The sequence below is a fragment of the Trachypithecus francoisi genome, unplaced genomic scaffold (genome assembly GCF_009764315.1).
Source record: "Trachypithecus francoisi isolate TF-2019V2 unplaced genomic scaffold, Tfra_2.0 Lachesis_group4, whole genome shotgun sequence".
NCBI lineage: Eukaryota > Metazoa > Chordata > Mammalia > Primates > Cercopithecidae > Trachypithecus > Trachypithecus francoisi.
In genome coordinates, this window is record NW_022681469.1 from 141584802 (window position 1) to 141612663 (window position 27862).

At 48.0% G+C, this 27862-nt stretch overlaps 1 protein-coding gene across 14 annotated transcripts in view; it reads right to left on the reverse strand.

The window, feature by feature from the left end:
- TNS3 (tensin 3) overlaps positions 1 to 27862 on the reverse strand; it is a 353662-nt gene that overhangs the window by 120653 nt on the left and 205147 nt on the right. For 13 of the 14 annotated variants that reach the window (XM_033194200.1, XM_033194198.1, XM_033194194.1 and 10 more), the window contains 6 exons: positions 27521 to 27604; positions 18544 to 18656; positions 17388 to 17448; positions 14854 to 14929; positions 2960 to 3089; positions 2568 to 2633 (listed from right to left, as the gene is read on the reverse strand). In XM_033194200.1, coding sequence (XP_033050091.1) covers positions 2568 to 2633; positions 2960 to 3089; positions 14854 to 14929; positions 17388 to 17448; positions 18544 to 18656; positions 27521 to 27604 — 530 coding nt within the window. Of the gene's footprint in view, positions 1 to 2567; positions 2634 to 2959; positions 3090 to 14853; positions 14930 to 17387; positions 17449 to 18543; positions 18657 to 22540; positions 22597 to 27520; positions 27605 to 27862 lie in introns of those variants that run through there. The other variant, XM_033194206.1, reaches the window with a different exon arrangement.

Consider the following 27862-nt stretch of genomic DNA (forward strand, 5'->3'; position numbering starts at 1 on the left):
AAAACTAGCTAGGCGAGGTGGCGGGCGCCTGTAGTCCCAGCTACTCAGGAGGCTGAGGCAGAAGAATGGCATAAACCCAGGAGGTGGAGCTTGCAGTGAGCTGAGATCCGGCCAGTGCACTCCAGCCCGGGCGACAGAGCAAGACTCCGTCTCCAAAAAAAAGAAAACCACAGACCAATATCCCTGATTGATGAACATAGATGCAAAAATCTTCAACAAATATTAGCTAACTGAATCTAACAGCACATTAAAAAGATAATACACCATGATCAAGTGGATTTCATCGCAGGAAAGCAGGGATGATTCAGAACATATAGAAGTCAATAAATGTGATGCACCACATAAACAGAATAAAAAACAAAAACCATATGTCATCTCAGTAGATACAAAAAAGGCATTCGATAAAATCTAGCATCACTTTATGATAAAAACACTCAACAAACCAGGCGTAGAAGGCACTTACCTTGAAATAATAAAAGCCACATATGACAAACCCACAGCTTATGTCATGCTGAATGGGGAAAGGTTGAAAGCACTCCCCTTGAGAAGTGGAACAAGACAAAGATGCCCATTTTCACCACTTCTATTCAACATAGTACTGGAACAGTACTGCCAGAGCAATCAGCTAAGAGAAAGAAATAAAGAGCACCCAAATTGGAAAAGAGGAATTAAAACTGTTGCTATTTGCCAATGATATGATCATATACCTAGAAAACACTAAAGACTCCTCCAAAAGACTTCTAGATTTGATAAACGAATTCAGTAAAGTATGAGGTTTCAAAATCAATGCACACATATCAGTAGCACTGCTATACACCAACAATGACCAAACTGACAATGAAATTAAGAACTCAATTCTTTTTACAACAGCTGAAAAAAAAAAGAAAAAACTAGAAATATACTTAACCAAAAGGTGAAAGATCTATTCAAGGAGAACACAAAATACTGCTGAAAGAAATCAGAAATGACACAAGCAAATGGAAACACATCCCATGCTCATGGATTGGAAGAATCAATATACTGAAAATGACCATACTGTCCAAAGCAATCTACAGATTCATTGCAATTCCTATCAAAATACTAATATCATTTTTCACAAAATTAGAAAAAAAAAATCCTAAAATTCATATGGAACCAAAAAGGGGCCCAAATGGCCAAAGCAATCCTAAAAACAAAACATAAAAAAATCTGAAGGCATCACATTATTGGAATTCAAACTATACTATAAGGCTACAGTTACCAAAACATCATGGTATAAAAGTAGACACACAGATCAATGGAACAGAAGAGAGAATCCAGAAATACAACTGACTACAACTGATTGATCTTCAACAAAGCATACAAAAACACAAATTGGGGAAAGAATATCCTATTTAACAAATGGTGCTGGGAAAACTGGCTAGCCACATGTAGAAGAGTAAGACTGGATCCCCATTTCTCACCTTATATTTTGAAAATCAACTCAAGATGGATCCAAGATTTAAATCTAAGACCTGAAACCATAAAGAGTTTAGAAGACCACATAGTTGAAAAACTCTTTTGGACATTTGCCTAGGCAAATAATTAATGACTAAGACCTCAAAAGCAAATGCAACCGAACAAAAATAAGTAAATGGGACCTAATTAAACTAAAAAGCTTCTATACCACAAAAGAAATAATCATCAGAGTAAACAGAACCCACGGAGTGAGAGAGAATATTTGCAAACTATGCATCTGACAAAGCACTAATATCTAATATCTACAAGGAACTCGAACAAATCCTCAAAAAAAAAAAACCAAATAATCCCATCAAAAAGTGGGTAAATGATATGAACAGACATTTTTCTTTTTTTTTTTTTTTTTTTTTAATTTTTAATTTTTTATTTTTTATTATACTTTAAGTTCTAGGGTACATGTGCATGACGTTTATATCATGTATAACTCCCCAATGCAATCCCTCCCTCCTCCCCCTCCCCATGATAGGCCCCAGTGTGTGATGTTCCCCTTCCCGAGTCCAAGTGATCTCATTGTTCAGTTCCCACCTATGAGTGAGAACATGCGGTGTTTGGTTTTCTCTTCTTGTGATAGTTTGCTAAGAATGATGGTTTCCAGCTGCATCCATGTCCCTACAAAGGATGCAAACTCATCCTTTTTTATGGCTGCATAGTATTCCATGGTGTATATGTGCCACATTTTCTTAATCCAGTGAACAGACATTTTTCAAAACATATACAAATAGCCAACAAACATATGAAAAAATGCTAAACATCACTAACCACCAGGGAAATGAAAATTAAAACCACAATGCAATACCACCTTACTCCTGCAAGAATGGCCAGTCATGCCCGAGGCTCTCCTGGCAGAGACTTGCCCTCACTGTGGGCAAGTCACACCACTTCTGGGGCTTACTGACACAAGGGGGCCTTCTTGTTCCACTATCCACTATCCTATATTTAAAGAAAATTAATTACAGAAGTCTCCAAATATGTGCAAAGGCAGGAGACTAGTACTGTAGCCCCAGCATAGCCATCATGTACCTTCCATCTGTGTCAACAAGGACCTCCCAGTGTTCCACCAAGCTACCCACCTTGAATCTTCTCAGGCGTGGCAGAGAAGACTAATTCAACCTTCCCATAGTCAGGAAAACGGTCATCTGAAAAAACAATGTATTTTCACACATTTGTGGAGATGATTAACCAGAAAAGTATGGATTGACTTTGTCCTTTATTCCAACCAGTACAGCACCACTCCCAAATCTGCAATAAAGATGGCCCATGATACAGAAAGTATAGGCAGTATCATTGGTTATCCATAATTTTTTTCCCCCAGAGATCAATGATCACTTTCTCCTAATTTGGGAACAATTTTGTCAGTAGGCTGAATTCTGGAAAGCGGGGTAGAGAGGATAGTGAAAGAATCAACCAAGGAGGTTCAACCACAGCTGCCCACAAGCACAGGGCTGCCAGCTCCGTGCCTCACCTTTGCTGGCATTGTCCAGATCCTCCTTCCCAAACACCAGCCCGTAGCCCTGCACAGCCCCAGTGTGAAACTGCAGGCGGAAAATGACGTCACGTGTGGCCGAGCGGTATTTCTTGTGGTAGCATTTCACCTGCGTTAGAGAGAAAAAACAAAACAAAGCAGCTGCAGCGGGGACACACGTTCCCAGCAAGGAACACACTGCAGAGGCCGGCACAGCAGGGCCTCCCCTCTGGACTCTGGCTGGGAGTTCACGCTTTGGAGTGGAACTCCAGCCCTGGACAAAGGCGCCTGCAGACAGCTGGGCTGCAGGCAGAGGCACCACACTGTTGCTGCTGGGTGCGGGGGTCCCCGGAGGCTTCAATGTGTTCCCTGTGCTGCTCCTATGGAACCACAGCCTGAACACCACCATCGCTAGTCCTCAGAGAGGCTACACCTAAACCCTTTCAGACCGCGAGAATGTGCCCTGTTTTGGAACACATCTGAAAAATGAAATTCCGTGGTCTCTTTTTTCTAGACTTTAACAACTGATTGTGATAGCTTTTCTTTGATCTCAGCGCTCCATGTTGCAACTTAAAGCTTTTTGTTTTCCAAAAAGAAGCAGCCGGTCATTACTGTGTGTACTATGCTAAATGACTATGTGCATGCTGTAATTTAGAGACAGAGACACAAAGGAGGAGGAAGGGAGAGAGGGAGACAGAGAGGGTGTTGGCATTTAGCTTCCCATGACTGGCTGTCCAGAGGTCCTGTTGGGGGTCGTGTGAGACAAGTGTTCAGAATCACCCTGATGTGATTTGTACTCAAGCTGGGGTTCATGAGGTCTCCAGGGTGCAGCTCAAGCACCCTAAATGATTGTGCCAATGAGCCAAAGGGTAGAACCCCTCCTTGCAGATGCTTGGCATGTGTGGAATGGTGGGCAGAGCAGAAGGCTTCGTGTCCTGACCTGCCTTTATAACTGGGGACCACCTGCTTCTTGTGACCGTGCACAGCACTGGCATCACTGGGAGGGTTCTCAGGCCACAGACAGGAGAGCTGCAGGGCAGGGACACCCCTCACTCAGAGAACAGGAGCAGGACCACCAGGTAGTGGCACTTTCCCAAATCCTCAGAGGGTCGAAGGCCCTGGACAGGCTAGATTCTGCTCTCAGACCAAACCGTGCACAGATGGGCACCTCCCCCACCACAAGGCTGTGGGGTAGTGACTACCAGAGACAGACACGTTCCCATAAGTGAGACTTTTCTTGGAGGAAGATGGCTTTACAATATCACATGCCTCACAACAGTAAATGACAAGCCACCACAGCAGGTATGATCCGGACTAGCATGCAGCAGAACGCGGCAGGGAGGGCTCTGTCTTCCCTAAGCAGACAAACGTCTACCAGAGGAACAAAAAGCCCAGAAGCCCAGCCCAGGAGGCAGGGAGCTGTAACTCCAGGCAGAACCAGAAGATGTTTACCTTTGTGCTATCTGCAAGGAAAGGGAGGGATAAATAAACCAAAAAATATAATTAAGACTGTGGAAGGATGTTCCCTGTTGACAAACATGACTGGGTCTCCCTTGCACGGTCTGGCGCTGGCCAAGGGTACTGTAAACATGGGGCTCAGACCCAGGCCTCACCTCCAGGGGCCCAGGAACCAGGGCATTTGCAACTAGAGAACTGGAATTGTGAAGAATTGTTGCCTCAATTTGCTTTCCAACAGCCAATGGCACATTGGCCACAAATCTACCACCTCTGTCTGAGACTGATTTCTCAGCAAGATTCAATCGAAGGCTGTCCTTGCAGGGATCCTTTCAGGATGTTCTGAGAGTATCTGGGCCCCTCCTCTGAGCTCCCCACACCCTACACTCAACTACACTGACCACCCATCAAATGCTTCAACCCAGGGCACACTATAGAGATCCCCAGAGGGAGGTCCTTCTGGCCAGGGGTAAATCCACACATGCGCCCCCATTGCTAGGGATGACAGCACCCACCTCTCCCCCATCTGCCTTCTTCCCACTGGGTGCCTTACAAATGGGGAGTGAAAAGTGGTTAGGGAAGGGGAAAGGAAAAGAGAAGCCCCAATTCAAGACAGTCTTGCTCTCAAATTTTATAAATATTTAAGGGAACCAGAGATTTAAAAAAATAAAAACAACAACACGATGTCAGCTGATGGCTCACGCAGTTAGAGCAGCATGTGCTGCCATGGGTGCCAAAGTCTGCTCACAGGGGGCAGGAAACTCCTCAGGAGGTAGTTGTGGGCTCGGTCCCGGCAGGCGGGGAGTGAAACGGAGGGAGCTGTGGGCTCCAGGCAGGGCCGCATAAGAGGCACAGTGGAATATCCCCAACCGCAGCTCACTGTGCCCCTCCTGTCAGTACCACTCCACCCAGCACAGGGCCTCCTTCCAGACCAGGTCCCGCCCTCCCTCTCCAGGAATCCAGGATGCTCCCCTCAATGCTCCTCACAGCAGCTACACACAAACACAATGCTCCTCCTGCAGCAATCCTCCTGCAGCAATCCCTCCCGTCCACATACCAGACGGGAGGAGAAAGCAGGCCACAGTGCCCAGGAGGTACAGAGGGGCATGAGATGGGAATCGGCCTGTCCCAAACAGGTTCCTCTCCAGGCCCCATACGATTCTCCTATTTTTCACGGCACAAGCTTTCAAATACTCCTAAGGCTCCGCAGTGAAAGAAAGAGTGGTCTATCCCACTGGCAGGGAACAACAGCTGCCTGAAATCCCATGGCCCTCCCTTCAGAGGTTTCTCTGAGTATTTTAAGGCTAACTTTGTTTGCTGGCTTGAGATCCTAACGGCCTCATGATACACACTCCCTGTTTCATATTAAACCTCTTTCCCCTTGATTAAGGGAGGTAAAAACCACCCCCTCCAGTCCTCCAGACCAAATCATGAACTGACTCCAGCTTCTTCTGAAAGACACGGAAAACCACAGGATTTTCCCTACCTCAGAGCTCCCAGCAACCACCGTCAACACAGCAGGTCAGATCTCGAGACAAAATCCACTCACCAACCAGGAGCCCTCCATAGTGTGCAATAATTATGCATTATCCACATCAACAAATCTTTTTAAGACCAATGGCAAGAGATCAGAATTACGATTGTAACACATAACAGAAAGAACAATCAACGTGGTACTTGGTACGACAGCCCCCAAATGCCTCCCTTTAAGATATAAAAGTAATGCAAGCATTTTGTAAAGATTAGAGTGATTCAAGTCTATAATTTTCCCTCCATCCCTCGGGCTTTAATTTTATTTACCTGGGTCTCCCCAGAGTGTTTCTAGAATACGTTGATCCTTTGCCTTCAGATTTTAGAATATCTGCATTTAAAATAACAATTCAAAGATGTGCAGTCACAATTCTGCAGCACAGAAAAACGAAATGAGAAATAGCAAGCCCTGCAACAAAGGCTGCACATGGCCTGTCACTATGCTATCGTAGAGCCTACCACAAAAGTACGTGGGTGTGATGCTGACATCACAAATTGCTGGGAGCACTCAGATCTTGGGAAAGTTGCTGCCTCTTTAGACTTTACATTCTCTGACCACAAAATGAGTATTATGATACTGACCTGGCTATGTTGTTACAAAGATTAAATTAGCACTACATATTAATATAAGTTGTAAATCCAATAATGATATGCTATATTTATATGAATATATTATTTAAAGGGCATAAGCTTCTAGAGAGAGGGCACTTGGTATGCAAAAACATATGGGGTGAATGATGATCTCAATGGGAAGGCCTGCAAGCACTCTTGCTTTCTTTTAGTTTGATGAGGCAATTCAGAAACCATAGCCAAAATGTATTTTCTAATAGTGGTATAAAAATATGTCTGTGACCTTGACTGAACTGGACAAGTTGCTGGTGACCAGGAACAGAGCCCTGCCTTGACGTCATTTGCTCCTGAAGTACACCAAGTCGAAGGCAGACACATGGAATTCTCAAAGAAGTTATCCATCAATTCAGTGTTTAAAGACAGCTGATGACTTGCTTAACTTCAGGCCACAGAAGTGTATTTTTATTTCAAACTCTCCATCAACAAGAGAAAAAGCACCTTGGACCAAGAGAGTCAAGGCTTAAGGTATCAGCCCCAGGAAGGCCAGCCCCCAATTCAGAAGGCAGCCCTCAAGTTCCTATCCTCCCACAATGCCAGACATTGTTAGGCAGCTCCTATTCAGATCTGCTTCCCCTAAATTTACTAAGCAAAAGAGCAAAACCCTCAAAGCATCCCTAACAGAAAAAAGTAACATTCTCACTCAATGCTCCGCTGGTGGCCCAGGCAACTATCTATGCAGGCCTCAAGGAATTTGTGAGCTCAGAGAATGAGCTACAACCACATATTTGGAGGGTAAAAAGTTAGATAGCTAAGCCTCATAGGTCAAAGACTTAGGTCAGGCAGGGCCAACACTAACCATGATTTCTTTACTTGGAGCCGAAAATGATTTCAGATGTTCGCAATATTGTAATTCATGACCTAAAGCAATTGAAAGGTGGGTAAATATTGGCTGCAAATGAAAACACAACCAAGTCCACCATGCTGAGATGACCGCATGGATTAAGACCCAGCCCAGTCTAAAAGGGAGAGGGAAAAGACAATCACAAAATAATGCTGTGATGCATCCAGCAGAGATCTGTAGAACCCTCTCCTGGGGCAGAGTCTCAGGGGAACACTTTCATTTTCCCTGGCCTTATGTAACTGCCCTAGCTAAGAAACAACCAGCAACAGCACTATTTGTTTGTGAAAACTTCTTGAGCAGGCAACACCTTTGTTTACAAGTCAGGTCACTGGAGCAAGGTTCTAGAGCCAGCAACCATGAACACAAAATTTAAGTGGCCGTGGATTTGCCCGAGCAGGGGCAGCAAGACGAAGCATGTGTTTACAAGCCCTGGACCTGAGAGACAAGACCAGGGAGGGAGCAAGCCGGATCAGGCCCCTGGAGCCCTGCCAGACTCCTGATGGGCCCGCTGCCCACGTGAATTCCTGAGCAGGGTTACATAATGCCTCGGCTGCCCTCCCCATGGCACTGCCTGACAACGCCATATTTACTAAACCTCTTGAGGTTCTGCCCTTTTGAAAGGAGCAGGCTTAAGAATCTGACCTTTTGCAAAAGGCACATTGCAAAGACGGGATGGGTCAGGTGTGCAGCTGGGAAGGGCCAAGCAGGGATGGGCTGGCTGTGTCGAGGCGAAGGCAGACGGCAGGTCAAAGTCAGCTTTGCTGTTGCCTGCAGCAGCTCCATCTACTAGAAACTGAGTCCAGGCAGCGGCAAGTGGGGCTCTGTTTTCCCAAGTCACTTTCCGCAGTTAGACTTGACTCTGGCCCTTCCTTCTCTGTGAACTTGACCGCTGTAACCTTTGCCAGTAAGTCCCAGTGCAGAGGCCCTCATGAGGAAAGCCAGGCAGATGTGCCTGCAGGCAAGGGAGACACGAGAACCACGGAGGGGAAATCTCAAAGAGGACAAGAGGCCTTTCGAAGGAGAAGGATGAAGGATGGCTAGCCCGCCTGGGAAGCCACTTTCCGCCTTCAAAAGTACACAGACAGCCTCAGAAAACACCCAGACTGAGAGCGCCGAGACATCTGCAGTCTTCAGGGTGTAAATCTATGCACGTGCTTTCTGCTCCTTAGGATCCTCTCCAAGCCATGACTGTTGCCAAAAGAAAACCACCTGCATTATCTGAACTTTACACAGAAAAGGCCCTGTAACTTCTTCCCCCACTGGAGCCTTCTCAACTTAAGGTTTGCTCGGTGAACCTGCAGCAGAGCATGTCAAGCAGTCACAGGGCAAAACTGAAGGAAGGGCAAAGTGAAGGCGGCGTGGGCATCCTGTGCTGAGCATGGCAGAGTAGGTCACTGGAAGGTGGGGGGAGGCTGGAGAGGAGGAATCCGGCGCTACTCCTGCACTGCGCACCCTCAGAACACCCAGAAGAAGCGTGAACAGGAGGAGGGGATGGCTCCCGTTCTTCTCTAAGAATGCTTTGCCAATAATGAGAAATGTGCAACTGCATTTTTTTCTTCCTGTGTTGTTCCCTTAGATCATTTTCAGAGGGAGTCAACAGCACTGAGATTTCTGGGCTTTGGCACAACATACACTCCAGACTCTGACGCGAGTGCTGGCACTGACACTCTGGACTCCTACTCTCCAGGTCGACCACAGATGTTAGCTCTGCTGCAAAGTCACTCCTTCTCTGACACGCTGGCAATTGTCTCTCCCACCTAACCTTCAGCTCTTGTCTCTGGGCACCTTCTGCCACGCTCAGTTCCACCTGCCCTAACTCTCTGCATGCTCATCTCCCTGGAAGACCCAGACACCCAGAAGCAGGAGCCCTGCACTGCCCACTCGTGTGTCCACCACATCCTCTCATGCAGGCCACACACTGAACGTTCCCAGGATAAAGGCTGGTGACAAACCCTAGCCACAGGGGCCGGGCCGTCAGTGGCACCTGACTGCACTAATTATCTTACTAAACTTTCTAGAAGAGGTTTATTTAATAAACAGAGTTGTTACAGGCTGAATGGTGTCCCTCCAAAATCCATGGGTTGAACGTCTCAGCACTTCAGCATAGGGCTGTATTTGGAGCTGGGGCCTTCATAAAGACAAATTGAAATGAGGTCACTAGGCTGGACCCAAATGAATGATAACTGGTATCCTTGGAAGAAGAAGAGATGAGGACACAGACACACAGAGTGAAGCCCAGGTGGGGACACAGGGAGAAGATGGCTACCTCCAGGTCAAGGAGAGAGGCCTCAGGAGAAACCACCCTGCCCATACCTGGATCTCAGGCTCTCAGCCTCCAGGACTGTGGGAGAATCACCTCTGTTGTTTAAGCTGAGACCAAAGCCCATTCTGCCATGCTTTGTGATGGCAGCCCTGGCAAAATACAACAGGAGAAAAGTATATCAGGCTTCGTAGAGATATATAACCAAACGAAACCTCTTAGCTAATCACTTCTATGAACACTGCAAGGAAAAAGAACCTTCTGCGGTGGAAAAGTACACTTTTCAGCCATCACCCACATCTTCTTCCACCCCTCTGAAAACACTGCAAAAAATAAGCACAGAGTGTACAAAAAAGTAAACGTAAACACAGGAAGCATGAATCAAATCATAATGCAATCCTAGAAAAATTCCATGTAAGGAATGAGCAAAGGTGAAGGAAGGAAATTATTTTATCAAACTATCTCCTGTGAAAAGATCTGGAATCTCCTATCTAACACAGCATTTCTTAACTCATGGACTCATAAAACAGGGAATATTTTATGCCCCCACAGCATAAAACATTCACCTCAAGAAACTCAACAGCTAAACCTGATACCCGAATTCCAGAACCTTCGCACTTTCAAATTCTTCAGGGACGTTCGGCTTCTGCTCGGACGTGGGTGCACCAGGACATGATACACTTCACCACAGCATCGTGCCCGCAACGTGCCTCCTCCAGCCAGCCACATACCCACTCAACAGAGGAGCCGGCAGCAGGTATGAGGCTTGCTGTCTTAATGGTTTTCAGAGACTCTGGCTCAGCTGACTCACTGGGGATGTGGCCTCAGCCACTGATTCTCTGCCTCTGTCTGTAAGGTGGTGATGATGATGCAGCAGGCCCCTAAGGGCCCTCAGCAGTGGCAAGCCACGGCCACTTCTCATGAGTTTCTGAGGTCTACCAAGCATCGGCACCCTTCTGAGGAGCACGATGACAGACTCTGGAGTCTATGGCTAGAGAGTATCACCACCCTTGGAGGTGCAGACAGGGTGTGGATTCCAGAATATGGAGCCCAGCTTCAGGGAGAGTGCAGCACACGCCCACGAGTCGCAAGCTCAGAGCCAAACCTCTGACATGGGTGGATGACATTAGCAAGACAGGAGAGACACGAGAGAATGATGCGGAGTATGACCAACAGCACAGGGTCCCTGGGGCTGAATGACAGGGCTGGAGGATGAGGGGTTCATACGTCAGGCACAGGCACTTGGACCTCCTCCCCAGGAGAGAAACCATGGCCAGAGAGGAGCTGCAGGCTGCACCGCGCGGCGGGCAGCTCAAGAGGATAGGCAGTGGTGTCCTGGGGAAGGAAGGGCCTTTGTGGGGCCACGATCACGGTGGCTGAAGGCAGGACTCTGTGTCAAATCTGCACAGCCAATGAGATGGCGAGCAGGGCGCTGTCCAGGGTAAAGCCTTAGTTGAAAGGTCAGGGCCAGGGTGGGTGGGCAGTGCTGGATCCGCAGGGCTTGGGGACATAATGGTGGGATCAGCTGGGGCAGCATGAGGCGGCCAGCGGGTTTCAGTGGCCTAAGGGACATACAGTCTGAATGCCAAGCAGGTTAGAGCCAGGGAGGGACAGAGGACCAGGAGGAGATGGCAGGCTGGAGAATGCCAGCCCAGGGTGGCCTGGCGGCCACTGGGAAGACTTTCAAGAGCTGCAGGTGGGACACTGCAGGTGGGACGCTGAGGAAAGGAGGCCACCGCCTCCTTCACTCACTCACGGCCCCTATCCGCCCTGCCCCACCCTGTTCCTGGGCCTGCCTCAGTTATCAAGTGCCAAACCCAAACCTCCACCACACCCCTTCCAAGTTCCACCCATGCCACCCGCTCAAAGCCACATTCCAGCTACTGCAACAGGGATACATGTGATGTCTACTCAGATCACACGTTTGGGCTGTGGTGCCCACTACAGGGTGGGACAGGATAGGACGCAGCACCGAGAGAGAGGGCCTGTAGGGTGGGTGGGGTGCTGGGGGTTCTTCCAGAGGGAAGAGGCAGTGGCTGTCCCAAAGACTAAGCCACAGTCTGGTCTGATAGAGGAAAGTGACCTGGTGACGCCACAGGGTCACATCGATGCAGTTTCATCCTCTGCCAGGCGCTATCCTGGGAGACTCAACATTTAATCCTCACAAACCCTATGGTCTTCACTGGGCAGAGGTCTACATCCAAAACAAAATATGCAAATATGTAAGCCCTACAAAATCTGGTTTCAACCTTCCAAGACAACGGCTGTCCTTGCAAGACAGACATCCTAACAACAGCATCAGCCTCTGTGGGTGCCTCAAGCCTGGGATGCTGCGTCTCTATTTGTATAATAACACCCCTTCCAACCTGGAGCCAACTCACAGGTCACGTCCATCTGAGTCCTTCTGTGACCTCTCCCACCCCATCTCATCAAGGCCTCTGTGGGCCACACAGTATCAGCAGGTTCCCTCCTGCCAGAAAGCCCATGTCCCCACGAGGATCCTCCAGGGCAAAAACTTCACTCATGGGCCTAGAGCCAAGCACGGCGACTCAAAAAGCACAAAACACTAAAAAAAAAAAAAAGACTACTGGATGAATGACAGTAGGAAGGAGGGGCCACAGAAAACAATGAGGAGGAAGGAGGGAGGGAGCAGGCAGGAGGAGGAGGAGGAAGGGCAAGAGGAGGGGGAACAGTTTGTAAAGGTGGGGTGGGAGAGAAGAGAGGGGAGAAGAGAAAAAAGGAGGAGAGAAGGAGGCAGGTGGAAGAGGAGGTAGCTAGGAAGAGAGGAGAGGAGCCAGGCACTTCCTGGGGGACCCACCTGGTCTCAGGAAGACCCTGCAGCTACCAGCCCATAAACAGCCCAGGGGAGACGACCGTCCCATACTCTTGCTGGGGGGGGAGGCCACATCTTAGCCTGAAGGTCACCCTCCATGACTGAGTCCTTCAGCTGCCTCCCATGAGTCATCTTAAAGGGACGGAGCCATGGGGCCACAAGTACTCATCACTGAAGACCTGGTTCGGGGAGCACCAGCCCTTGAGATGTCACCTCCTAGGGCAGGTAGAACACTACGCAAACAAGATGAGGGCGGATGCAAATCCTACCAGCATCACCCCCAGCCCCTCTTGGTCTCCTCTTATTATTATTTTGTTTGTTTGTTTTTGAGACGGAGTCTCGCTCTGTCGCTCAGGCTGGAGTGCAGTAGCGTCATCTGGCTCACTGCAAGCTCCGCCTCCCAGGTTCATGCCATTCTCCTGCCTCAGCCTCCCGAGTAGCTGGGACTACAGGTGCCCACCATCACGCTCAGCTAATTTTTTTGTATTTTTAGTAGAGACGGGGTTTCACCGTGTCAGCTAGGATGGTCTCGATCTCCTGACCTCGTGATCCGCCCACCTCAGCCTCCCAAAGTGCTGGGATTACAGGCGTGAGCCACTGTGCCCAGCTTGGCCTCCTCTTTAAAGCTGGAACACTGGACCCAGTTCCAGAGTGGCTGGAGAAGTAAAGTGCTGAACATAGGCCATGCTCAATAAAGGCTCAGGCCCTTTGTCCAACGATCCCAGGAAGTGTCCTGGGAGACGGAGCCTCCAGGTTGAAGTCTCTTAGGAAACAAGCCCAGGGCTGCCTTCTGGACCACAGGATGTGAGGGAACACCAGAGCGGATGTATCTCTCCGCCTCTGGTCCTCCCTCTCACTTCCAACCACAGGGACGCCGCAGCGGTAGTGTGGCACCGCTGAGGACAGACTTCCAGCCCAGGTCCTCCTCCTCAGGACAGTAGAACAGATAGCTGAGGAAATGGGCCTATAAAAACGTATGACACACCCCAAGCCTCAGCTTTCTTGCCTATGAAAAGGGAGGCAAGATGTTTATAAAGTGCTTACTCAATCCCTTGAAAAGGGCTGGGCCCAGCTGTTGTTCCAGACCTGCCTTCCAGGCCTATAGAACCCCTCAATTAGGTGGTGAGCATGTGAAACAGGACAGACCCGGAGGCCCCAGAGGGACCCCGCAGGCGTGGATAGGTCCAGATGGCCTCGCTGATTTGATTTTTCCAAGAATTCAGGACCAGCAGGGCAGGGAGTTCACCACCCACTAAGCAAAGATCTTAAAATCTAGGAGTTATGGGGAAATTAATGAAAATCCTCAAAAAACTTTGTATGGGGCATTTATAATACTATGAAAAGCTAATTCTCAATTCACCCTATTGCCTTATAGAAGTGGGTCTTCCAAGGCCATGAAATGTTTACATTCTATGATTCTATGCATGCTGAAAGTCATACATATGCCTTAAAAGCTTACCTTATTTCAGATAAAAAAAACTTTCCTAAAATTATTTTAAATGTATGAATTTTTTGTATTCAAGAAAAATAAAAGGGAAAAATGTAATAGCTAATCTCCTCCAAGAACCAACGCACCCAAGAGTCAAAATTATCTGGAGAAATCATTGTTTTGATCATTAATCAAGCTGTAATTGCACCAGCTGTATTTCACACTTTCGCTATTAATGACACATAAATATTCTATTTCTGCACCCACACTCTGGGAGGCCAGTGATCATGTGAAGAATGCAAATTATAGTAGGAACACAGGGATCCTCAGAGGTGAGTGGCCAAGTTAGGACATTAATTTCCAGGTTATATATCTCAAGGGGCTCTAGAATGAAAGAGAATCAAGAACAAAGATTTGTTCTGTCCCTTTAATTAAAATAGTTTTATTCAGAAAGTTAACTAAATGCCTTAAGGCAGCGGTCACCAATCTTTTCGGTACCAGAGACCAGTTTCATAGAAGACAATTTTTCCACAGACTGGTGGAGGATGGTTTCAGGATGAAACTTTTCCACCTCAGATCATCATTCTAAGGAGTGTGCAACCTAGGTCGCTCACACGCGCAGTTCACAATAGGGTTTGCACTCCTCTGAGAATCTCATGGTGCCACTGATCTGACGGGAGGCGGAGCTCGGGTGGTCATGCTCGCTCGCTAGGCCCGGTTCCTAACAGGCCACGGACCGATAAGGTCCACAGCCCGGGGGTGGGGGACCCCAGAGTTAAGGCAAGAGCTACTTTTCATTCTTCTTACAGCGTACTTTTTTGTGGGGTTACTGTTTTAACACAGAATCATGTTTTCAAGTCATCACCCCTGGGAGAGTGGGGACACAGACACATCTGCGGCCACGGCGAGCACTCACCATGACATCCCCCTTCAGAAGCTGGGCCGGCTCGATGACGATGCAGATCCTGCTGGGATTTTCTGGGCCAACGTTGCTTTGGGATGAAGAAGAAGACAGATCATTATGTAACTTCCTGATTTCGTGGGAAGAATACATGAAGAGAAAAGTAACCCCACAACCAAAACCTCAGAAATTACACAGAATGCCCAATCAGCCCGGAATCTAATTCCTGATAATCTAAATGAATCTAAAAAGGTAAAGAAAGCTCCCAGGTTGTGGAGGGTCCTCATAGCATCATCATGGTCAGTGACTGACTTGGAGTGACTAAAGTCCAACCCCAGAGGCCCGAGCTTGGAGATGACCATGCAGCCTTAGAGGAAGGGGCCCAGGGTGTGCACAGCCACAGTTTCAAACTGCAGGTGCAATTCCAGAATGACATCAGTGCACACAGGGCCCACAGCAAACCCAGAAATGTGACAACAGCTCTTTGTGAGTAGTGAGAATATTTGTTCCCTTTACTAACTTTTCATAAAATGCCTCTCCACATACAAAAAGACAAAGAAAGCTCCGAAATGTGTACAAATTTGGGGGATATGTGGCTACCTTTTGTTTAAAATGCAAAGCAGGCCAGACATGGCTCACGCCTGTAATCCCAGCATTTTGGGAATCCAAGGCAGGCAGACCACTTGAGGTCAGGAGTTTGAGACCAGCCTGGCTCTAACACAGTGAAACCTCATCTCTACAAAAATACAAAAATTAGGTGGGCATAACGGCAGGTGCCTATAATCCCAGCTACTCAGGAGGCTGGGGTGGGAGAATCGCTTGAACCTGGGAAGTGGAGGTTGCAGTGAGTGGAGATCGTGCCATTACACTCCAGCCTGGGCAACAGAGCGAGATGCTGTCTCAAAAAAATAAATAAATAAAAATAAAAAACAAAATCGAAAGGAGCAAGAAAGAAAAACCACAGCCGTGAAGATCCTATCGTAGGACTCTGCAATACACTCACAGTTAACCCTCCCTATTCTTGGATTCCACATTCATGGACTCAACTGACGTGATAGAAAATATTGTAGGAAATAGGCCGGGCACGGTGGCTCACGCCTGTAATCCCCACACTTTGGGAGGCCGAGGCGGGCGGATCACGAGGCCAGGAGATCGAGACCATCCTGCCTAACACGGTGAAACCCCGTCTCTACTAAAAATACAAAAAATTAGCGGGTGCGCTGGCAGGCACCTGTACTCCCAGCTACTCGGGAGGCTGAGGCAGGAGAATGGCGTGAACCCGGGAAGCGGAGCTTGCAGTGAGCTGAGATCGCACCACTGCACTCCAGCCTGGGCAACAGAGTGAGACTCCGCCTCAAAAAAAAAAAAAAAAAAAAAAAGGAAATATTGTGGGAAATAAATAAAAATAAAAATGCAACCATAAAAATAACTGAAATTTAAAACAATACATTGTAACAACTATTTTCACAGCCTTTACATTGAATTAGGTATTGTATGTAATCTAGAGATGATTTAGAGTATACAGGAGAATACTCATGGGTTATATGAAAATACAATGCCAGGGTTTCTTGTTGTTGTTGTTGTTTTGAGACCGATTCTCACTTTGTCACCAGACTGGAGTGCAGTGGCACGATCTCGGCTCACTGCAACCTCTGCCTCCCAGGTTCAAGCAATTCTGCTGCCTCAGCCTCCTAAGCAGCTAGGACTACAGGCACACGCCACCACACCTGGCTAATTTTTGTATTTTTAGTAGAGACAGGATTTCACCATGTTGGCCAGGATGATCGCAATCTCTTCACCTTGTGATCTGCCCACCTCCACCTCCCAAAGTGCTGGAATTACAGGCATGAGCCACCAAACCTGGCCTTTCTTTCTTTGACTCTTGCTCTGTCACCCAGCCCGGACTGTAGTGGTGCGATCTCGGCTCACTGCAACCTCCACCTCCCAGGTTCAAGTGATTCTCCTGCCTCTACCTCGAGTAGCTGGGTTTACAGGTGCGCAACCCCACGACTGGCTAATTCTTTTATTTTTAGTAGAGACGGGGTTTCACCATGATGGCCAGGGACTCGGTGGCTCACACCTGTAATCCTGGCACTTTGGGAGGCCGAGGCGGGTGGATCATTTGAGGTCAGGAGTTCAAGACAATGCCGTTTTATAAAACACACTTGAACATCCTCGGATTTGGGTAATCAAAGGGGGTTCTGGGATCAATCCCCCTTGAAAACTGAGGCGCCACCATACTCCAAAAAGCAAACGGCCCTCTCTCCCCATACTCCAAAAAGCAAATGGGCCCTCTAGCTCCCATGTCCCTTAATGGAGCCAACTGGTGTGACAGCCCAAAGACAGTGGTGCAGGGCAGAAGGGAGGGCAGAGGCATGATGCTGAATCACAGGCCACCCCAGTGTTTTCCCCTCTGGACTCTTCTTTGACTTCTTGGCATTCTCTGACCTGAACCCTCCCATCCTCTTCCTGCAGGACAGGCAGCTGAGGCTCAGCTGCAATTCCCTGAGCCGTCCAGATCCCACAGCAGCAGCAGCAGCAGCACTCACTAGATCCCGGAGGTGTACACAGGCTGCATGGCTTGGTAGAGCTTCAGAAAGGGCCGGCACACTGAAAGAAAGGCACAACTGTCTGTAGAGGCATGACTGGTACAGAATGAATAGGAATTTGGTAAACAGAAAGAAAGAAAGGGATGAGGAGACCAGGAGACTGCACCTGTGACCTTTGAGGTTTGGGAAGGCAGTGCATGGAGCCACAGGGTTGCTGCAGGAAAAGCCCGGACCCAGTCCTAGAGGCCTGCAGAGTAACACAGTTTGACCTTTAACCAAAGGGTGTCAAAGGCTCCTGAATTGAAGCCAGGCTGCTTCCAAAGCAACTAGCAGCTTGGCAAGGTCACTCTGGCCATGATGACCAGGGGGACCTGAAGGCACTGATGTACTTCAGAGACAAAAGAAACCTATGAACAAGCACCTGCATGGGACTGGCGAGGAGGGACAGGGTCTTGAATCCAAACCATGTGCTGTGTGTGTCTGCATGGGACTGGGAAGGAGAAGACAGGACCCTGACCCTCAGCCATGTGCCATGTGCCACGTGCTCCTGCATGGGACTAGGGAGGAGGGATAGGGCCCTGCTGATCCTCAGCCATATGTTCTGTGCACCTTTGGGTAACTGGGGATGTGGGAACAGGGCCCTGATCCCCAGTCATGTGCTGTGTTCATCTAAGTGGGAAAGGGAGGAGGGCTCAGGGTCCTCACTCTCAGCTACATACTTTGTGCTTTCCTGTGGGGTCATTTTAAAGGAGAAGGAGGAGATGGGTTCATGAGATGCACCAGGGTCACATTCGTGCCTCTCTTACTGGGCTTCTGCCATGGCTTGTGACCTCAAGGCCAACTGCACAGCTGACCCACCAGGGCTGCAGCCCAGAACAATGCTTGTCTGCCCGAGTCACTGTGAATATACACAGGGGTGTTTCTGATCCCCCTTGCTGGCCGCCTGTCCCTCTCCTGATTAAATAACTTGCCCCAACCACATAAACATGGCGCTCTGACCACAGAAGGGGGACACAGTCAATTGCCAGGGAGGCAGAGGAGCAGATCCGGGACCCTCTCACAAAGAAAGCAGAGGTTTATCTAAATTGAAAGGCCCAGGAGCAGCCCCAAGCCTTGGCCAGCCAATCGCAGGTGCCACGTCATAGAGGACACTCACCTCCACCTGTGTCAAAGTTGGGGGTGCCGTGGAGGATGACGAAATGCAGGAACAGCGGGGAGGCATTCATTTTCACCGATCCGGACAGGAGCCCACTGAGGAACTGAACATACCTGCAAAAGGACAGCTGGGTTAGACTTCCCAGAAGTGTCCTCAGCCCCTGCTGAGAAGGGAACTCAAGGAGAAACACAGCCCGGCTGGGTCTGGGGCTCTGGGAGAGAACCAGTCTACTGCTCACAGCCAGGGGTTCTCAGCACGGTGCTGCGCCCACAGCTCTGATGGCTTCCCACCAGTGCAGCAGGCACCAGGCACCCCGAGGCACCACCGGCCTCTCGGCTTGAGCATCCCACATCTGAAAGACCTCTGTGCCTGTCCACTGAACCAATCGCCGGGCAAAGCCAGGCCACAGACCATCATGACCCCCACTGGTGAGCAGCAGGAAGCAGAGGCCTGGCACACCGGTGAGCGTGTGCTCTGTCACTAGCATCTCACCCACAGCAGGGTCACGTGATTGGGGCCCAGAACCACTCACTGCACCTGCTGCTTTCTGCTCATACTCAGGAGCCCTAAGAAAAGGCTGGAGTCCACACTCCCCTCCTATCCCACAGCCTTCCACGCCACATCTGATAAGAGGCTCTCCTTCCTGCTGTCCCTCTCTCTTCAGGGCCCAGCTTCAAAGGCGAAGGCCACACGGGTCATCAGCCTCTCTGAGTTCTAGGCGTCAGCTTCATGCTTCCAATACTGACCGTGCACAACTTCCATGAGCATTTGGTGGTCAAGAGGGAAGCTTCTACACTAGGGGCATCTGACCGCCGAGGTCCTCATGAGGCATGACGTGGCGGCAGTGACAGGAAGATGAGCCGGAGGCTTGCCAAGCTCTCTGACGCTTCCCTGGCCTGTCCTGCCTGCTGATGCCCTGCCTGGCACGGCCCCTGCCCTGAGGTCCCTCACCGTGGCCACTGCACCCACACAACCTCCACTGTAGCCTCAACACCTTGCATTGAATCTGTGTTTCCATATCTGTCTCCACCAAAGTACTGTAATCTTTGCAAGAAAAACCCAAACAACCAGAAACCCCACAATATTTAACAATCTATGCATCTCTCTACTACCACAGCAGACTGAGGCAGGAAGTGGCAGGTGACTATGCTGCCAGCACCTACAACCATCCTACCATAAGCCAGAAATGGCCATCACGGACCTTATTTGTGTTAAGAAAAAAAATCTCTCACTTACGCTTGCAATCCACACCCTTATTCAAGCAGTTAAATTTGTATACAAACAAACTAAACAAGAGAAGATTTCTGTTAAACATTACCAAAAAAAGGAAAACCCTATCTATAGTCCACCCACTGGGAAAATGTTAGAAAAGCGAGTTTGCTTCAGTTTAGTTACAATTCACAGTGAGAAATAGGACATGTCAGTATTTCCATCTTCCTAGCAGCAAACTTCTCTTCTGCTCTCTCAGAAGAGGGTAAAATCTCATAAGAGTGGCAGAGGTCAATCAGCCTGGAGACGTGGGAACCCCGTGAGGCCGATGACCAGATCGCCAGGCGGCTCCCACACGCCTCCCCTGCAGGGTACTTTCCACCCTGGCAATAAGACTTCTCACTCTCAGTTGTATGTAGGCAGAGGAATGCATGAATCGTGTATTTTTAATCATGCACATTTTACGCATTGTGGATTTCATGGGTCCTTTGGCTCCCTGGTTTTGAGTAAAAGTGAGGAACCACAAATGCCCGCATTGAGGGGCCTGAGTCACCTCCTCTGGGGCAGTTCTGCCCTCCCTCCAGCATGGGGCAGCCCTGGACACTGGGAAATCAGCTTCCTCAGCTCATCCGGTTTGTCAGTCGCACACTGAGTCCCTCACCGCCTGGCCATGTGCTCGGGTGGTTCTGCAGTGACCATGCGGCTGAGACAACCCTGTTACCTGTGGGTGTTCTCAGTGCCCCATGTGCACCCGGACCAGGCATCTAGGTGAAGTCGATGTTGGTTTCATGACTTCATGCAAACATGGAAGGTTCTGGAGCACTGGGCCTGAGGGGCTCCTGGTCATGGCAGCCTAAGGCGTCCAAGTAGCTGAGCCCAGAGTTAGCACCAAGGTCCTATGAGAGGCAGAGAGCTGTCCCCAGGGAAACCACGGCCTCTCCCTGACCCAGGTATTGTCCCATACTGTGGTCACAGAGCTTCATTTCTGCTGATGTGGCCTGGCTGGAATTGTTGCCCCTGCCACCAGACGAAGCAGGAGAAGTATTTCCTTCAGATGAGGAGGGCCAAGCTGATGGCAGAAGAACTCTGTTTTGCCACAAGCTCCCAAAGAAGGCCAAAGTCCAGGGCCACAAGCCCAGTGGTGGTCAGAGGGGAAGGGCAGGAGGCCACCACTGCCTAGGATCCAGGACTCCAGAGTTTTCTCCCCAAAACCAGCTCTCAACAGTGATCGCTTCCCAGGTCCGTCTACAAAGGGCTGCTCAGGTGATAGCTTAACCAATTGAAAAGTAACCTCTTGGAATATAATTCTCATCTGACCTTTATAGAAATCATCTTTCTATGCATCATGTTTTCAGATAAATTAAAGACATAAAATGCTAAGGTAAATGCAGTTTTTTTTTTCTTCCTTCACATGCTTTCTTAATAAGATTAAAAAAAAAAAAAACATAATTGTTCAAAATCCCAAATAAAAGCAAGCCTTTAAAAAACACTTTTTTAAAATAGCAATGCCTTATAAAAACAACAAAGTTCACTGCAAATATAAGCTGTAGTGAATGTGGTGAGATTGCAGACAGATAGTCAGGCACAGGTAATAGCACTGAGTTTGTGAGTGACTTCCTAGAGAACTACCATCATTACCAAAGAAAAGAACATTCAGCTATGGATGAAAATAAGGGAGGCCAGGCATGGTGGCCCACGCCTATAATCCCAGCACTTTGGGAGGCTGAGGTGGGCGGATCACCTGAGGTCAGGAGTTTGAGACCAGCCTGGCCAACATGCTGAAATCCTGTCTCTACAAAAAAAATTAATTAATTAATTAATTTAAAAATGAGATGGGCATGATGGCACGCGCCTGTAATCCCAGCTACATAAGAGGCTGAGGCATGATAATCACTTGAACCCAGGAGGCAGAGGTTGCAGTGAGCCTAGATTGCACCACTGCACTCCAGCCTGAGTGACAGAGCAAGACCCTGTCTCAAAGAAAAAAAAAAAAAAAGAAGAGGAAACGAACATAATAGGACAGAATTGCACAATTAGTTTATCCAGCTGACTATGGAAAGGATCAACTTTAACTTCGTATACATGGCATTTATCTGTGGCATTAAAAGTAGATATAAATGAAGCAATGGTAGGGTATCCGATGCCCTCTAAAGACCATCCCAACAGCCTTATCCAAAATAAAATGTTCCTACTTAGTCAACACAGTTTTCAGAGCTGGAAAGATTAGAAACCAGATACTTTACAAAAACAGCTCCATTATTTTCCCATTGCTATATTTTCTTTCTTTTTAGGAAATAACTCCCTGGAGATGATGTTTTCCATGCTTCTTCTCAAACCAGTGAGTACATTTTAAAAACTAAAGGATTGCTTTTAACTTGTAAGTAAACGAACATAAAGCAGCTTGAAATTTTCATTTGCCTTGCATTATTCACAGTCACTTCTAACAGCAAAAACTTCCATTTGGAATCTCCATATATCTCCCTAAACATTTGAGTTGCACTAGACGTAAGCTTAAATCTGTCTGAAAATGTGGGTGCATAAAAATCAGCATTCAAAAGTTACTTTTCCGAGCAACAAGAACCATCGTCACAGGACATCTTTCCCAACAGCTTACTCATTCTACATTCCCAGCACTCACAGAGTCAGCCACGCCTGCAGGGGCAGCACCAATCGACCAGGAAAGGTGAGCTGGGCCACCTGTTGGTGTGAGCCAAGCCTGGGCTGTTACTTAACATTCTGCTGAGCATTCCCTTCCCTGTCGTGTAATGGGGAGAATAATGAGACCTACACATTGGAATTGCTGCAAAGATGACTCAGTTGCATGGGCATAAGGGTCAGAGTAGACCACAACATATCTGCCACAGGCTCTGCTCTCCTGAGGGATGCTTCCAGAGTGTAGGTGGCTTTGCCCACAGAGGTGGTGATTCAGAGAGGATGTCTGGGCCCAGGCAAAGTGTGCGGCTCCCTGAGGAATGGTCACCCTTTTTCCGCAGGCTGTGGGCAGCAAGGAGGATGCGCAGGATGAGGCCACACGGGCATTAAGTAAAATGGCCTTTGCAAAAATTTTAACAGTGAGAGAAGTATGACAGTGAAAGAGATCTAATGTAACCAACCCCCATCTTGCCTTTAACTTTCTAGCTGCCCTTGGCTATTTCTGGGCTTGGACCAAACTAACTTTAGGAGAAAGTAAAGTTTATAGTTTAAACGATAATAGCCCAAAACTAAACCACATTTGTAAAACTAATGCAAGACCACCACGTTGGAAGGATGAAAGCAGCTTGAATTCTGCCAAGGTATAGACTTAAAAGATTACTCTGGGGATCACAAGATGTGCAACTTCCTCAATTACTCCTAGAGATAACATCACCATTGTAGAACCTAAGATTGGCCTTTTGAGGTATCTATTCAGGCTTTTGCATTTCTGACAACTGACAGCTCTACCTGACCTAACTGATCTAACTGACTCTAACTGTTCTCTGGCCCCACCCAGAAGTGGACTCAGAGGCAAGAGGACCATTTTCCCCTATGATTGCACCCCCAACCACTCAGCAGCACCCATTCCCTAGCCATCCCCTTCTCTCCAAAATATCTTTGAAAAACCCAAGCCTCTAAATTTTCCAGGGGGCTGATTTGGGTAGTAATAAAACTCTGTTCTCCTGTTCAGCCAGTTCTGCATGAATTAAACTCTTTTTCTACTGCAATTCACATGTCTTGGTAAATCAGCTCTATCTGGGCATTGAATAATGAACCCACTTGTCAGTAACAGAGGCCTCTCAGTGGCTACCTGAGGAGCCTCATCCTTTAGAGAATGTGGAAAACTACTCCCCTTGTATCTTTAAAGTATCCCTTCAGGCACCTGAGGTACTGTGTCAAAAATGACAGAAATATCAAAAGCCAAATAATGTCATTTTTACAGGTAGTTAAACAGGCATGAGCAGGACAGGAGAGGGCTCTTTCCGCACCCACTAGGAATGTTGGGTAATGGTTCGGCAATTACCACATTGCCTCTCTGAAAGTCATACACTGGCAGCTGGTGCCAGGAGGAGGCCATTTCCTGATGGTCCACGCCCATTGCACTGTTAATTGAATGCAGGCTCCAGGGAGACACAACTTCTCGGGCACAGGCATTAACAGACAAAATGGCAGAGTATGACCTTCTCGGGGCACATCACCAGAAAAGGAAGAAACCCTTAGATAGGCATGCGTACAACTTCCTAAACACACTGCATGTGCTCACTTCCCAAGCAAAAGGAGGGCAGTATGCATGCGGGCAGCCCACCCTAAGGGAAGAATCATGGGAAAGGGGCACAAGATGTGGGAAGTGGGCTAGTCTATAAAGTCTAGGACCAAGGTTAAACACCACACTTGACCTTCATGTGCCCGCTTGAGTCTCTTCTAAGCGTACTTTCCTTTCTTTCCTGGTCTAAAGCCTTTTAAAATAAACTTCCACTCCGGCTCTGAAACTTGCCTGTGTCTCTTTTTCTACCTTATGCCTCTCAGTCAAATTCTTTCTTCTGAGCAGGCAAGAACTGAGGTTGCTGCAGACCCTCACAGATTCACTGCTGGTAACTGATACCTTCCACCAGTAACACTATATAGCATTATTTCTAGGACATCCTGATTTCTGCATGTCAAGACATTTGTTTGGTCTGTCTTCCCTTTACCTCAAAGAGACACCCAAATGTGCATAGACAACATGACTGATGGTCTTAGGTGAGTCCCACTTGGGGCCTCCCAGGGTCACCTTGGCAAGCAACACGCAGGAGAGATCAGCTCCCGAAAGAAACAACTGGCTACCTGTCACTTTCCCCATTAACTCAGTGATGGGGCCAAGAAACGTGTGTTGCTGTCTCAACTCTCTCAGAAAGAAAGGAAAGGTGGAAAAGAAAAGAGATGTCAGAAACATTAATAATTTTAATATTATTTCCATGATGCTGATAATAAACCAAAACTATACCAGGATTTTTGGGGGGTAGGAGGAGACAGGGTCTAGCTCTGTCATCCAGGCTGGCATACAGTGGGGCAATTACAGCTCACTGTAACCTCCAATTCGTGGGGTCAAGGGATCTTCCTACTTCAGCTTCCAGAGTAGCTGGGACTACAGGTGTGTGCCACCAAATCCAGCTAATTTTTTTTTTTATAGAGTTGGGGTCTTCCCGTGTTGCTAAGGTAGGTCTCAAACTTCTGGACTCAAGTGATTGTCCTGCCTCAGCCTCCCAAAGAATTGGGATTACAGGCTAGAGTCACTGTGCCGCACCCAGTATTTCCTTTTAACTACTTCTCAAAGAGGAAGGCTTCCAAGTTTAGGTAAGGAAGTTCAGGGGTGCCTCAATAACACAATGGTGGTAATGAGCACCAACAGGAGGAGGCCACACTGGAGTGTCAGCAAGCTGTTTCTCATGGTTTGCTGAAGACAAGGAAGGTATAAAAACAGAAAACTTACATGGACACATGTAAGTTTTACGGGTCAGCTCCATGGGCCAACTGCTCCATGGCGTTTTAGTGTAACAAGGTAACAAAGATTCACCTCCCATCGGAGTTGCTGTTGAGACTTCTGAGCTTCCCAGCCACAAATTCCACGCTAATTAATTATTCTCAAGAGTGATTATTACAAGTGTGACTTTAAAATGATTTCTTGAGCTCAGTCCTAAAACAGCCTGCAGAGCACCCATCCCACTCCCCAGGCCAATCAGGACAACAGAGAAGCCTCCCATCACAGAGCCTATTCCCATACAAGCTGTCATCACACGTTCTTCTGGTCTCAAACTTTCCTCCAGATTTATCTTATGCATTCCTTCGGTTGTTTACACACTCGATTACCATTTGGTGAGCATCTTTTCACGTAGGCTCTGGTCAAGATAAAAGGAAAAGAGCAAGGAGTAAGGGGCATTTCCCTAATCGCAGGAGCAGAGGGATTAACCTTGGAATGTAAAATTGAATCCAGCAAACATTAAAAAATGCAAATGCTCTGGCTTCAAACGTGCAATGATGAGAAGGATGCATGAAAACCTTGGGCATGGGAACATGAGAAGAGCAGGGCACTGTGGCTCCCACCTGCAATCCCAGCATTTTGGAAAGCCAAGGCAGAAGGATGATTCAAACTCGGGGGTTCAAGACCAGCCTGGGCAACACAGCCTCCCACCACAACCTGGGAGACACTGTCTCCACAAAAATGTTAAAATTAGCTGGGCGTGGTGATGTACGCCTATAGTCTCAGTTACTCAAGAGGCTGAGGTGGGAGAATTGCTTGAGCCCAGGAGGTTGAGGCTGTAGTGAGCCAAGATTGCACCACTGCACTACAGCCTGGGTGACAGAGCAAGACCCTGTTTCAAAAAAAGAAAAAAAAAAAAAAGAAAATGAGGAGAAATTTTCCCCCTTTTCCCATATTCTTTTAATGTTATAAACAAGCTGCTGGTGCCGTAAGAAATAAGAACAAAAAAAAAAAGGAAAGACGACAGCTGTACTTCCTGTGTGCCAAGCATTCTGCACGGGATACTCCCTATTTATACCTCATTTTCCATGCAGGAGGTCACGTGAATGTCACGATTTTGGAAACTGTTCAACAAAGAAATAACACTTTATGGAAAAAAAAAAAAACCAAGTGACTGTTTTAACTAAAATATTTTATAAAATGCTGGATTTTCTGCACACAACTTGCATTGTATGTGGGCCCTGTTACTGACCATGGTCCCACACCCTAGCCCATGCAGAGCCAGGCCATTGGAAATAGCAAGACCAAAGGAAAAGGTGCCTCTGGTGATGCTTGAAATCCCTTTCTGCTCATCTACCCCCAGGTCTGCTGACACAGCCCTCAGTTGCACTGGAGAAAACAGATACAAGGCATCAAAACTTGCATACAAAAGGCCGGGTGTGCAACTACCTGTCTCCAAAGAGGAACACCATTTGGCAATAGCCTTGGCAATTCTCCTACAAATTCCCTGCTGTGGGCTTTGAAATATGCCATGGAGCTACCTGGATGGCTCTAGGTGTCACCATCTGTGGAGGAAGTGCACCTGGATGGGAAGCCAGCTGTGGGTCCTTCTCACTGCCCCTCAGCCAGCCCTGCTCAGGTTCTTGACCTCAGCCTGCTGGGGCAGGCAGCAAAAGGAGAAAGTTCTGCACCCCATGGCTATTCCCCATCACTTACTGAGCTCTTTCCAGGGGCCATGCCCAGGAGTAGAGAAGGGAGAGATGGGCAGCATGACAGAAAAATACTCCGTAGCCTCAGGGAACTGATCAGTTACCAGAATTGGCCAAATGCAACTGCTAATGTGTTTGTGTAAGTAAAGTTTTACTGGAATGTAGACACATTCCTTGATTTCCATGTTGCCCAGGGCTGCTTTCGTGTTAGAACAGTTGCGATAAAGATCCTGCAGCCTGCAAAGCCTAAAATATCCACTCTCTAGTCTGTTGCAGAGAGAGTTCACTGACCCCTGGTCTAGCCAACAGAACCAAGTTCCAACATAATAATGGAAATCAAAACTCACTCCCTGCAAGAGAGGAAGATGCCAACTGGGGCAAGTCCTCCCTCTACCTGTCAGTGCAAGCCAGCAGCATAGGGGGCTCTCTCACCACAGACACACAGGATGGCTTGGTCCTTAACCTGTGGGAGGGACAAGCCTCCCCCACCACCTGCTTCATAGTCTTCAGCATGACCCAGGAATCCCATTTAGGTGTTGGGACAGAGGAGATGCCTCTTCTGTTTTCGCATTTTTATATGTAAAATTTCATTCACCTCTTCATTCTGGCTTTGGGGATGTATACATACCGTTTCTGGGAAGGCTGCATTAAAGCTGAAACTTTGTCATCATAAAACTTCTTCATTGCAAACCTGTCAAGGGCCTGGTCAGCGCTGGAGGGGAGAGAGAGAGAGAGAGTCAACTCAGTGGAGCTCACACCACGTGGGTGTGTGATGGGGGATGTGTCTCATGGCTGTTCAAAGTGACCAGCTCCCACAAGGGGCTTCACCCTTTGCTGCACCTGTGCATACCCAATCCACCTGTCTCTTCTTAGACTTCATTTCCCCTGCAGGAATATACTGTGCTCAAAGTGGGAGCCAGAGTGCAGGGTCAGAATTCTCATCTGACATAACAGCACCTTATCTGAAGGT